At 59.1% G+C, this 12,846-nt stretch overlaps 1 protein-coding gene across 2 annotated transcripts in view; it reads left to right on the top strand.

Moving 5' to 3' along the window:
• The first annotated feature begins 322 nt into the window (after positions 1-322).
• PDE9A (phosphodiesterase 9A) overlaps positions 323-12,846 on the top strand; it is a 102,135-nt gene continuing 89,611 nt past the window's right edge. Inside the window, exon 1 of one of the 2 annotated variants that reach the window (XM_082392482.1) lies at positions 323-879. In XM_082392482.1, coding sequence (XP_082248608.1) covers positions 811-879 — 69 coding nt within the window. In that variant the 5' untranslated portion in view covers positions 323-810. The remainder of the gene's footprint in view (positions 880-12,846) is intronic. The other variant, XM_082392481.1, reaches the window with a different exon arrangement.

The raw sequence follows: 12,846 nt of genomic DNA, 5'->3' as shown, positions 1-12,846 counted from the left end.
TGGTGGCTGGGTAATCCTCACTCTGGCTACATCAAGGACAGAAATAAAATTGCCATTTCAGCTGTGGGTGCAGCTGGAAAAAGCTTTCACTCTCGAGGATGTACAGAAAACTTAGGGGAAGGAGGTACATGAAGGAGAAGAAACTTTTCCCATCTCCTATTGAGATTAAATGAGAATGGCACTCACAGCAGGGAGAGCTGGAACCCGGGGGGGATTCTCCCAGCGTTAAGTGGTGCTTGGGTTTAGGCCGTGACCACAAATAGCTTCCGGCCCCATGCCAGCCAGGTGCTTGCTGATGATGGAGTAGCCACCTGCGGCAAAGGAGTCCCAACTGGCCACTGTCCACTTGGGGAGGTGACCAGCCCTGTGGCCAGAGGGGGTCGCTATGGGAATCTGGTCACATGGGGAGGTGACCAGCTTTGCAGCCAGAGGGTGTCACTCGCTATGAGCACCTGTCCAGAGGGCACTTGGAGACAGGCTGCCCGCTTGGCCCTGTCCCCAAGGCGGCTGGACTCAAAGGGAAGATGAGGGGGTGTGCCTTAATGTGGGAGGGGAAGAGAAGGGAGTGAAGATAAGGGAGAGAGGAGAAACGGGGAGGGAAGGGGAAGGAGGGAGGAAGGCGGAGTGGGAGAGAGGAGGAGGGGGCGGGGAGAGGAGGAGCCGAGCCGGCGGCACGGGCCGCGGCGGCGCGCTGGTTGGCTGGTCCCCGCGTCCTCCCGCCGCCCGCCCCCTCCTCCCACTCCCCGCCCTCCCCGCGGTGGCTGGCGTCGAGAAAGTACAGTAAAAAGTCCAAGTGCAGCGCTCGTCAAGATGGGAACGGGCTCCTCCAGCTACCGGCCCAAGGCCATCTATTTGGACATCGATGGACGCATTCAGAAGGTAGCCCCCTCCCCAAGCGTCCCAGCCCGGCGCGGGCGCCCTCCCGGCGCGCGCCCTGCGGTGCCAGCCCGGCGGCGGCCCCTCCCCGGTGACAGCGCGGGGTCCCGGAGGCGGGTGGGGGCCGGCCAGGGGCAGCCGGCGGGGGAGGGGACGGCGGTCCAGCGAACCGGCATCCGTGGAGCCTGCTGCGGCCCTCGACAACTCGGGCCGGGGGTTGGTGGGACTCTGCGGGGCAGGTGTCCCCACGCGCGGCCCCGTGGAAAGGCGCGCCTGCAAGGGGGTATTTTTTCCATTTCGTGGGCAGAGCTTTCTTTGTAACAGATCTGATTAGGCTGAGTTCCTCCGTTCACAGGCTGGTCCGTTAAGCCTTTTATTTCCGGTGGAACGCTCACCCCGGGAGCCGGTGGGCAGACCTGCCGGGCAGAGTCCTCCGACAGAGAGGGTGCCTGGAGCTCGCAGCCCCTGTGGGGACCGGGCACTGCTTGCCGGCCACAGGGAGCGGGTTGAGGGGGGGGGGGTGTTGGTAGAGGCTGGCTCAGCAGGGGCTGCTCATCCCCCACCTCCTTCAGTTACCCATCCCAGCAGGTGGTCGGCTCTGACCGCCAGGGGGTGACCCCGGGGCTGCTCTACCTCCTGGGCCTGCAGAGAGACTGGGTGACCCTCTGGACCAGCTTTACATTCAGAGCATCTCCTGCTTCTCACTGGCAGAGAGGGACAATAAGAGAGCTGGCTTGGAGGGGGCTTCTCTAAGCTCCCCCTAAGGTCCTGGGCGCGGGGGACAGGGAAGGCCACAGTGAGGGAAACGCTCCCAGATCTCAGCTGGACGTTTCAGGGAAGCCCTGCAGCTGCTGCAGCTCACTTTGCTCTTCTCAAGGTGGCGCACCCAGAGCTGGGAAGCAGGGAGAGATGCCCCAGCCAGGCACGGAGTAGCCTCAGGGGCTCGGGTGTCTCCGGTTCTCACATAAGCCTCTGCCAGCCGCCTCACTCTCAGCCCATCCCCTGCTTGATCCCAGGAAAGGAGAAGTATGGGCTCCCCTTCTCCCACTATAGCCCGCTTCATTGGAACCATATAACGGGGAATAGGAAGCAGCTGAAACAAGGGCAGGTGGTCCACCCCTCTTATTTCATCAGCACAGGGCAGGTGGTGACCTGATGCAGGACTCCCGCCAGGTCCCCTGACTTCCAGGACTGGGCACCTGTGACTGCACAGGAATTTAACAGCGTCCCCAAAGGAAGAAAGGGCCCTCCGCTGAGTACTTCCCTGCTCCAGCATGGACACACATGCACAAACATGCACACACCTGGGCACACTCGTGTGCACATGCATTCACACACAGCGTGCACATTAAAATATGTGCACGCACCACATGTAAACACACACAAGCACACACGCATGCACACACACAGGCAAACATGCACACATGTACACAAGCACGCACGCTTTTTCTACCCCAGCAGAGGAGAATTATCAAAGATTGGCCCTTTTTATCTTTGGAAAGAGGTGAGATGAGATGCTGTCACCTTCAGAAGTGACAGTTCCTTCCCAAGAACTTCCCAAAGGTTTCCTGGAGAAATTCAGTGGGATGTGGGTGAAAAGTGGAAGAGAGGGTCTAGAGGGAGGTGAAGGTGGAGTGACGGGCTCAGCTCAGCTGTCACTGTGGGCATTTTGCAGCTGAGATGCTCGAGGTTTGGGTGACCTCCACGAAAGCAGCCCTGCAGGCGGCCCTGGGAGACCACGGGCACCTGCACTCAGGGGGTGCCAGATCTGATGTTGAGTGCCGGTTCCACCACTTTCTGTGATCCTGGGCATCTAACCCTTGGCTCTTCTGAGCTGGCCTCCTGGTCAGTAAAGTGAAACAAAAACATCTGCTTCACAGACTGTCGTGCACAGTGAAGGAGGCCATGTAGACAGAGTGCCTGGAACACTCTGGAACACAGCGGGCGTGATGCTCTCTCTCTGTTCCGTCCATGCCCTTTAACTAATACAAAAGGGGGGAGGCAGACCGTGGTCCTCAGATCTCTGTCATCTCTGTCACTGCTTCTTGACCTTGCTCTGCGCCCTCTGCCTTTGTTGCCGGCCCTGTTGGGAGCCCCTGGCTGCACCTTTAGCCCTGGGGGAGAGCCGGATCATTTGGGGTTGCAAGCATGTGCTAGAAAGTCCTAACCCCGCGCTCACCTCACACTCGACACCCAGCAGCATTGTTGGGACTTTCATCCTGGGTTGAGAGCTCCTACAGCAATGCTTCCAGCAGCTGCGGTTTCTTTTCTTAAAGTCCTAGGCACTGGATTAAATCCTGAAGTTCCCAGCATGCAGTCGTGTTCTGTCTCCCTTTTATCCCCATCCCATCTCCTTTCCGGGAAAGGTCACTCTTGAGGGGAGAGCCCCCCGGAGGCGGAGTCAGGGGATGAGGCAGGTACCACTTCTGGCACGTGTGTTGCTCTGTCCCCCCCAGCGTCCCTCCCGCGGCTCCCACGTTGTGTCTGCTCCTTGTCTGTCCAGTTCCCCGGCTCCTGGTCCTTCCACGCTCCCCCCAGAGAGGGTCCAATGGGGAAGAAGAAGATAACAGTCAGAACAGTGGCTTCCGCAGACGGTGTCTGCTCCAGCAAAGCTTGGGGTGCAGACGTAACGTTGTCCATTCGGACAGCCAGCCAGCCTCCCCGTCTGAGGACGTACCGTAGTGATCATACCGTAGGTGTTCCAGGTTCTTAGAGAAACCGTGGCGGCCCTCGGGAGGCTGGTTCACTGCTTCCTTGGTGTGAAGGAGACCCCAGCACACACGGTCACTTCACCTGCCCAGGTATCCAGTGGGAGGCCGCCACGGCGATCTGGGGTCCACTTGAGGGGTCCGTGTTCCATCTGCGGGATTCTCCTGCAGCGGTTGGGCAGAGGAGGCTCGGAGGGCAGACATGGCTTGTCTTCCCGGGTCTGGGTCCTTCCTGGGTCTGTGCAGAAGCAGCAGCCACGGTGGCTGGGAGCCGTGCCAGGAGCCAGACAGCGGTCCTGTCCGAAGCACCTCCACTACCATCCCCACGGCCCCGGGTCAGTGACCTCACCTCTCTCTGCCATGGATTTCTCCACTGTCATGTGGGGACGCCGGTCGTGCTGCTTGTTGTAGGAATCAAAGCAGACGGGGCAAATAACTTAGTTGTCCAAACGAGTTTACTGAGCAGCCGCTATGTGCTGAGAGCTGGGATCCAGTGTGAATGGGACATTCGTGATGCTGGGTGAGTCCCCCCCGAGCCATGGCCCCTCTGCCCCCTGCTTCCCCCGGGAGGGACAGATAGTAAACCGCCACTGTTGCAGGGTGCCTGGTGACGGGCAGGACACAGCGGGATTCGGCTGGGGGGAAGGGGCTGTGAGGCCGGCCGTACGTGGGGCCCAATGAAGAGGCTTCCTTCCTCAGAGGAGACTGGCATTGTGGGGAAGGAGCCCTTCTCGCAGACTGGGTGGCCTCAGGAGAACCCAGGCCGGGAACTGCCGAGTGGCCAGGGCTGCGGCCTCACGCGGCCAGCAACGCCTCTGCACGCCTGTCCCCTTCGCCTGCTCCTCTACCCGCCAGGGGGGCAGGTGGGACCTGGTACCTCCCAGCCGCAGGTGAAGGAGGAGGGAGTGGGAGCCCCCAAGCCCGGAGAGCCAGAACCGCAGCTCCGAGGACTGTGCTTTAGGAGCTGATGCGTCCTCTCCCTACCCAGAGGGCTTGCCGTTTCCGTCCACAGCTTCCCCTGACCTCAGAACCTGCTCCTTTCTCCCACCCGTATCCAGAGGAACGATGAGCTCGGCTGGGTTGCCCGGGCCATGACAGGACGATGCCCTTGGCATCAGGGACCTGGAGGGTTCCTGCCTGGTGGCACGTCCGGGCGTGGGTTTGCCCACCTCCTGAATGAGGCATAGTGAGGCCTTTGTGGGACCCCCGGACCTGGCCTTGGGCTTGGGTTTGGTGAGAGGCCTCATCTGGGCAACACTGACCATCCTGGAGACCATGATAAGTGCCATTGAAAGGGGCCGCCTGTTGGTGCATCACCCTGGCCTAGCGGCCCCCTGGGGGACAGCCCCTCGTCAGGCGCTCTGCTGGGCCCACCCTAGGCCTCTCTGAGTTGCCACGTCCTTGTTCCCGCCTCACTCTGCAGCTGGAACTCGGGTCTTAATGGGCGATCAGCCACTTGAGTTCTACTAAGTTGTTTCTGCTCTAAAACAATGGAACAAATGAGAAAAATCCAGAAGGAAGAGCAGTTAGAGCATTGGAAGGTTGTTAAAATGTCAACAGAAGGCTGTTCCCAGTTCCTAACGCCTGGTTGTGGTCGGTTCTCCCCGCCCCGTGACTGTGCCCCCTTCCCCGCTGGGGCTAAGCCCCCGTCTGCCGGGCCTTCTCTCCACCCTGCTGCCCTCCCCCCAGCCTGGCCCTGTTGACACTTGGGACCCCAGGCCGTGAAGCCGGCATTCAGCCCCCGTGGAGCTGCGGGGCGGGGCCTGCCATCCCCTCCCCAGAGGTTCCCCCGGGGCTCAGGCCCTCCCTCCTCCCTGCGCTGGGAGCCCCGGCTCTGCCCGCTCTGCCACAGTCTCCCTGTGCCCCCCCTGCCCTGCTCTGGCTCTGCTCCCTCCGAGGACGGCAGCCTCCACTGCCTCTGGCACAGACACGAGCCAGCGCTTCGAGCTGGCTGCTCATCTTCAGCCTGTTTGTTGCAGGGTGCACCTGCCCCCGTCTGGTCCAGCGCGGTCCGCGTGGCGGGGCCTGGAGTCCCTCCCTGGCTCATGGAATGTCTTTCCCCTCCTGGAATGTCTGGCTGGCTGCCTCTTGAAGCCTAGTGGAGATTCCCTTTTGCCCTCAGACGTGTGCCCCTGCTTTGCCCCACGCTCAGAACATCCCTGCCCTGCCGAGCGGAAGGGTCTATGCCCGTTTGTACAGGGATGCACGCCCTGGCCAGGCAGACCCGGCGAGTTCTCTGGGCTTCTGTGCTGCTGCCCTCTCCCCACATCACTGCCAGGGGGACAGCGCCTCCCCTTGGTCACCGTCCGCAGTCCCAGCGAAGTCGTTTACCCTCCTTTTAATGTTCCTAATGTAAGAGCTTTAAAAAGATATTGAAATGGTAACAAGCTAATTGCAACCAAGGGAAGTTGGAGAAAGGGGGTCATTCCATACCCTTTCAGGGATTCCGGTGCAAATGGAGGTATAGGGCTGGTCGTGATGGGGAGAAGACCCAGCCCCTCGCCTGTGATGACCCTCTGTCTGCAGCTGCGCCAGAGCTGGGCTGTGAACATTGATGTCTCCATTTTCAGTCTCTTTTTCAACAAGTAGATCAGCCACTAAAGCAAGTCAGCCTGACTCCTGAGATGCCGTATCAGGTGCTTCCCAATAAGATCTCTTGGAAACTCAGTCTCTCAAATTCTAGCCCGAGGTCGCGGAGAACTCAGGAGGCTGCAGGACTCCCTCCTTCCCACTAGCTACGGTCGGAAAACCTCTTAAACCAGACACTTTCTGACATCCGGACGCCCCAGCACGGGGTTGGCTGGAGGCCCGAACCTCTCTAATGTCATAAGAGTTGATGGATAATGACACGGAGACCTTGCCGGCTAAGTGCAGGGCGGCCGGAGCTGCTCTCGGCGGTCACGTGGAGGGGCGCAGGCCGTGGTGCTGGACAGACAGCCTCTCAGCGCCCGGCTCGGCCATGGAAAGGTCACCTTCTCCTCGGTGAGGTGTGTGCAGTGCCGGCGGCCCACACGGGGTGATGCGGATGGCGCTGAGTGGCACACGTACAGAGCCCGGGGCGGAGCTGGCCACCCGGGGAGGCTCAGTAAGCACGTCCTGCCCCCCGGCCCCCTCCCTCTGCCCTGTCCACTCGGAGACTATGGAAGAAGGCTTGGCAGTGCCTTGGCGTCCCCGGTTTCATATCTGTGAGCCAGCCCACTGTGACAGACAACCACAAAGAAGGGGGCAGTGCCAAGGCCCCGAGACCCCGGGCCACTGCCCAGGGCACCTCCCTCTCCGACCCGGCAGAGGCGAATATCTTGCCCTGAGCGAGAGGGCCAGTGGCCTCACCAGAGCCCTTGTGGGCTGAGCGGCTGCTTGGCCTCAGAAACCTGCACAGTACGGCTCTGAGTGTCAGGGAAGAAAAGCAAGGGCAGGGCGCCCCGTCAGCTTCTGGGAACCCTCATTTGCACACTTAGCCAGGATGCTGAACGCCGTGCCAGCCACGGGGACCCCGACACAAGCCCGGCAGTGGGCAGCAGGGGCTGGGGGGGGCAGGTAGCCTTGGGTCACTGCAGGCTGGGGCCCCACTCCCCTGTCCTGGGTTTGCGGTTTGCAGGTGGCAGGCTGCACTCCTGGGGACTGGGGGAGGTCTTTGGCAAGAAGGGCTCAGAGGGTCCCCAGAGGACACAGAGGGACCTCAGGTGTCCGTGTCAAGGCAGCTGCAGCCCAGCCCTGCCCCAGTGAAGGATTCCTCCATGCTCCCATCCCCTCCCCTTCGGCCGGACAGGCCATGAGATGGGAGGGGGGCCCCGGCAGCCCCCGCCCAGGTGTGGCAGAGGATGGGCTCCAGCCTGGAGGACGGCTCGCGGCCAGTGCAGGAGGCATGTGAGCCGCCCAGCTCGAAAGACGTTGAGACGGAGCCATAGCCTCTTGCTAAGCTCCTTGGGCTAATTGCTCCCACTTTTGTGGTTAAGTGTTTGCATTTCCAGGGTTCTGAATCTTTTTGAGAAAAACGTATTCTAAGGTAGTGCACGCTTAAAGATCCAGCTGTGGGAGTATAAAAAGTGCACCTGTCTGTCCCTGGGCACCAGGTTTACAGCCGTGCTGTGGGTCACTGTACAGTGCATTCAGGTGCCTTGGAAATGGTGCCAAACATTTTCAATCTCAAAAACATAACCTCTGCAGTCGATGGTGTGGTTATTTACCTTGGCCGCAGCCCTGCCTACCTGTCCCCCACCCCATCACCCCCACCAGGTACCACATCTCCTTCTCAATTCCCAAAGCTGATCACCCGATGGGGACTTCTGCCTGAACAGAAACTCACAGCGCCTCTGAAAACTCGGTCTTGACACAATTAAAGAAGAGCCAGAACGTTCTGTTCAGTTGGCTTTAGACGCCCTGCCTAACATTTTTTTTAATTTTTAAAAATCGTAGTAAAATACACATAGCATAAAATTTTACCGTCTTCGCCATTTTCAGTGTACAGTTAGCGGCATTAATGCATTCACATTGTTGTGCAGCCATCACCACCGTCCATCTCCAGAACTTTCTCATTTTCCCAACTGAAACTCTGTCCCCACTAAACACTGACTCCCCGTCCCCCCTCCCCAGCCGCCCGGCAACCACCACTCTACTTTCTGTCTCTGTGAATCTGAGTCCTCTAGGGACCTCCTATAGGTGGGATCATACAGGATTCGTCTTTTTGCGACTGGCTTATTCCACTGAGCCTAATGTCCTCAAGGTTCATCCTTGTTGTAGCAGGTGTCAGAATGTCCTTCCTCTTTAAGGCTGAATAAGATTGCATTGTGTGGATGGACCACATTCCATTTATTCGTCAATGAATTTGCTTGCTATCTTTTAAACCTGAATCATTTCCACTCTTACCACCTCATTTTGCAAAGCATAGGTCTGTTGCAATAGTGAATTATTGTGTCTTCTGGAAAACTTTGTGTTCCCAAAGCCCTCCCCCATTTCCTGGTCCTGATCGTGTTCATCTAGGGCGGTTGTGTGCGGTGTGGTCTCTGAAGTGAAATGTTACAGGCGGGGACAGGAGTCAACTGTTTAGGGAAGACAGATGCTTTTCAGATTCAATTACACTCAGTCAGTTTACCAGCAACATGACATCACAGTCGAGAGCACGGATTCTGGGGCGGGGTTCTCTGCATTTGCACCTGGGAGTGTGTGGGCAAGTTACATGCCTCGGTGTCTCCGTCTGTGAAGTGGGAGGAAGCCAGCGTCCACCTCACAGGGCCGCTGTGATTAAATTCAAGCATGTGTGCTGAAACGGGGTGGCGTGTGGTGTATGCTTAGGAAGGTCGTGTTATTTTTACTTGTTTGTTTATTATTTATGCATGTCATGGATTCAAGCCGCCGGATCTCCGTGTCTGGCTGGGGGAACTTTCCCGAGACCTGTGGCCCCGTGTGTCCTGCCATCGTTCCAGGCACAGGGCCGTGTGTCCAGGAGTGCTCTGTGGAATGAGGGGGCCGGCCCAGCCCCTCGGGTGTGTCCAGCTCTGTGATACCCGGTGACTGTGTTCCCCAGGTCGGCCCCCAAACCTCCCTTCTTCCCCCATTCTTCCCAGCAAAGAAAAGCCCGCAAACGCCTTTCATTTCTCCTCCGACTGTTTCGGAGGTGGCGCCCCATCAGGACGGCGGTGAGGAGGGAGGGCGGGGTGGGGGGGACGTGACCTCCCAGTGCTCTCGGCTTGGACGCACTAGGACCACCAGTCCCAGTAGTGACGCGGGGCAACCCGCATGCCCGCACGCGCTCCAGCTGCATTCGGGTTTCCAGGCTTCCGGTTCGTTTGTTTTGCTGGAGGGGATGGTAGCGGTACCCGCAAGCACGTAACAACAATTTTACAGGCGAAATAAGCCTTGCCGTGGAAACGAGCGGTGTTCGGACAGTGCTCGGCTGGTCGCCGTCCCCTGCGGCCCCAGGAACACTCTGCTGTCTCTGTCCCTTGGATGCTGGCTGCGCTCCCCCAGCCCCCATGTGCAGCCTGGGAGAGCTGCTCGGCCCTGGGCGATCTGTCACAGGCAGACCCTCCTCAGTTCAGCCGAGAGGGAACACGGCCGCGAGGAAGAGCGGCCACCGCCCTGCCGTCCCCACCGCCCAGCTGCAGGCTCCGGGAACCAGGGTGCTATCCAGGTGGGGTCAGGCATCCCCGAGGCCAGCTGCAAGGTGCATTGATTCATTCTGTAAGCAGAACACTCAGTAGACCCAGTGATTCAGGCTGGCTTTATCCCCACAGCTTCTGCCTTGGGGATTTTTTTGTTTTTACATTTATAGCCTTACAAATAACAGAAAAAGAGGCAGTGCATTTGACATGATCATCTAGAGATCTCCAATAATCTCTCCACCTGCAACTCCCGTTTGCAAGAACAGCTAACCCAGAGCGTCGTTCCTTGTTACGTAAAGGCTGACTGCCGGCAGAAGCGGCCGGGCGTGGCTGGCGGCTCGTCTGGAGCGAGCGCTTCGGGGAGCAGCCCCCAAGATGCTTGCGCTCAGAGTTGTGTTATATAAGCGTCACAGGGGGAAAAGTCAAGATGTGGGCAGTGCTTAAAGGCTCAAAATTCATGGTCACACATAACTCTGAGATCTCTCAATGAAGCTTCTTATGTAAGCCTCAGATGTCTTACCGTCACTATTAATAACAGAAAAAGAGCAAACACAAGAAGCAGTGGAGCACGTGACTCAGAGATGACTTAAGACGTCCCCCTGGAGCCAACAGGATGTGCAGCCATGGTCCAACATGTATTTGAGACCCATTTTGCGGCGGGGGGGGGGGTGTTTTGAAGGCTGAGCCCCAAAGAGCAGAGATGGGAGATGGCACCTGTGGCCTCCTGGCAAAGACGGCCCAGAATATTCCAAGGGGTGAGGGTCGGAGAGGCACTTCCTGTGGCAGAGTTATAAAGGGGCACGTGTTATAAAGGAGCAGTGAGTTTTCTCCGGGAGTATTTCTTGAAGCAGGGCTGCTGGCACCAGGCAGAAAAGGTGGATGAGATTGGTCACAGCCTGAGGGACGGAGAGGACACGCTCGTGCAGACGACGCCCGGGTGATGGAGGAGCAGCAGGCCTGAGGGTGACGAGGTGGTTGGGCAGAGGGTGAGGGCGGCCCTTCTCAGAGTCAGACTCGGCTGCCTGTCCTGGGCACCTAAGATGTTAAGCCGGATCACCAGGGCCCGATTCTCAGGGCTCCCGTGAGTGAGCCTGGAGGGTGTGGGCTGCGAGCACCGGCGGACATGGCTGATATTCTGAACCATAGACGTGTCCAGACCTCGTTCCACCTGCTCCCCTCCCCCTGCACCCCTACATTTCCCCCCCAGAACGTGACAGCATGCCAAGCCCTGCACCCTGTTTTTTCCGACTCGTCCTGTGCACGGCATCTCCCCTCCCAGGCCTTTCCCTGAAGCCCAGGGCCTCTCCAGGGGTGGGGGACTCTGGGCCTCTTGGGCACTGGTGCTGGAGCAGCGGGGCCCCCCTCTACGTCTGGGGTTTCTGACTCGGTCTGCGGCCCTGTGGTGACCCCTGCCCACATGCCCCAGAGGGACAGCTCAGGCAGCCCCCAGAGGACGCAGGTTGGGTCCAGACACCACAGGGCCCCCTCGAAGCCTCCAGCTCCCACCCCCCCTTGGAAGTGCCAGGCTTGGCTTCTGGAAGAAAAAGCCAGGGTTTAGTGGCTTTCGGCCAACCGCTGTGAGCCCCAGGCATCAAACTGAAACTAGTGAGCCCCAGAGGGATTGTTTGGTTCGGTGCAGAGGCCGCACGGGTGACACGCCCTCCACACGCTGGGTGGCACGGGTGCTGCGCGATGTGGGACAGTGAAGGTCTCGGCGTGGCCCAGGAGACACTGTGCCCGGCTGATGTTACATCGGGGACGAGCACCCCCGAAAGCACAGCCACACTGAGCAGAAACCCCGATCTTTGGAGGCGCTTGTAGCAGCCGTAGAGGATGCCCGCGGGGTTTTTCTCCCGGTGGTGGACGCCGGCCTGCGCCTGGATGAGACGCAGGACGGTGGGGCCTGGACCCGCTCAGGGCCCCTGCATCACCCAGGCCCAGAGACGTTTCTTTTCTGGCCGGAAAACTGTGCTCAATTTTTCTAATGAAATTTCAAGCAATAAAAAGAAAAGGAAATACAGGAGGCGATGGAGGGAGGAAGGAAGGCCGCCCCCCACTGCAGATGGAAGCCTCTTGGCTTCCCCGCGCCCCACGGCCAGCTCAGCTCACTGGACTTTCTCCCCCCGCTCCCATCTCAGTGCACACGCCACTGTTCGCCAGGGCGCCCGCGTGACGGCCCCAGGTGCCTCTGGCAGGTTCCCACCTGCCTGCGTTGTCACCTCGTCCTGTCTTTGTTCCCGTGGGTCCCCACTGTTTGGGGTGAATTGTGTCCCCCCCCAAAAGATATGCCCACGTCCTAACCCCCAGTACCTGTGAATGGGACTGTGTTTGGAAGTAGGGTCTTTGCAGATGTAACCAAGGTGAGATGAGGTCATGCTGGTTGAGGAGGGGCCTTTATCCCGCGTGACTGTGTCTTTTAAGAAGAGGGAGATAAATGTGCACATACAGAGAACAGAAGGTGGAGGTGGGGACTGGGGTGATGTGTCCACAAGCCAGGGAGCCCCAGGGGTTGCTGGCCGCCACCAGAGCTTGAGAGAGACGAGGACGGACGCTCCCTGAGAGCCTTCAGAAGGACCCAAACCCGCCATCACCTTGACTGCAGACTCCCGGCCTCCATAAACTTCTGTGGTTTTAAGCTGCCCGTTTGTGGCACTTTGTTACGGTAGCCCCAGAAAACTCATACAATTGCCTCATTTTAACTTCATTACCTCTTGAAAGACTTTCTCCAAATACAGCCCTCCCCCGGAAGCCTGGATCGTTCTCTGGAAAGGGCTGAAAGGCGCAGCTCCCCTAGAACCCTCGGATTCCCGGTTCATTCCCACTGGGAATGACAGTGGGACGTGGACGCTTGTTTCCCAGGACAGCCGAGCTCTCTGGCCTGAGCTGGCGAGAGGGGCCCTTCCTGCCTCCTGGTCACAGGTCTAGCTTTCGCATGGTTTCTTCTACATCTTGTCTTTTCGCCCTTCCCCGATCCCCGCCACACTCACATTCTGCCTTGAAACAGGGCCAGAGGGACTGCATGTTGGGGGAAGGCTCCCCATGGGTGGTCCCCAAGGGGCTTCGGCCCCAGGTCCTGCCCTCCTGCCCCCTCCCACCCGGGGCACCCAGGAGCCCTGACCCCAGGATGGGTCTCCCGGGACCACACTCGGAGTCCTGATGCA

Source organism: Balaenoptera borealis (genome assembly GCF_965194805.1).
Source record: "Balaenoptera borealis genome assembly, chromosome: 5".
Lineage (NCBI taxonomy): Eukaryota > Metazoa > Chordata > Mammalia > Artiodactyla > Balaenopteridae > Balaenoptera > Balaenoptera borealis.
Note: the sequence above shows the minus strand (reverse complement) of the source record. Positions and strands in the feature narration are given on the sequence as shown.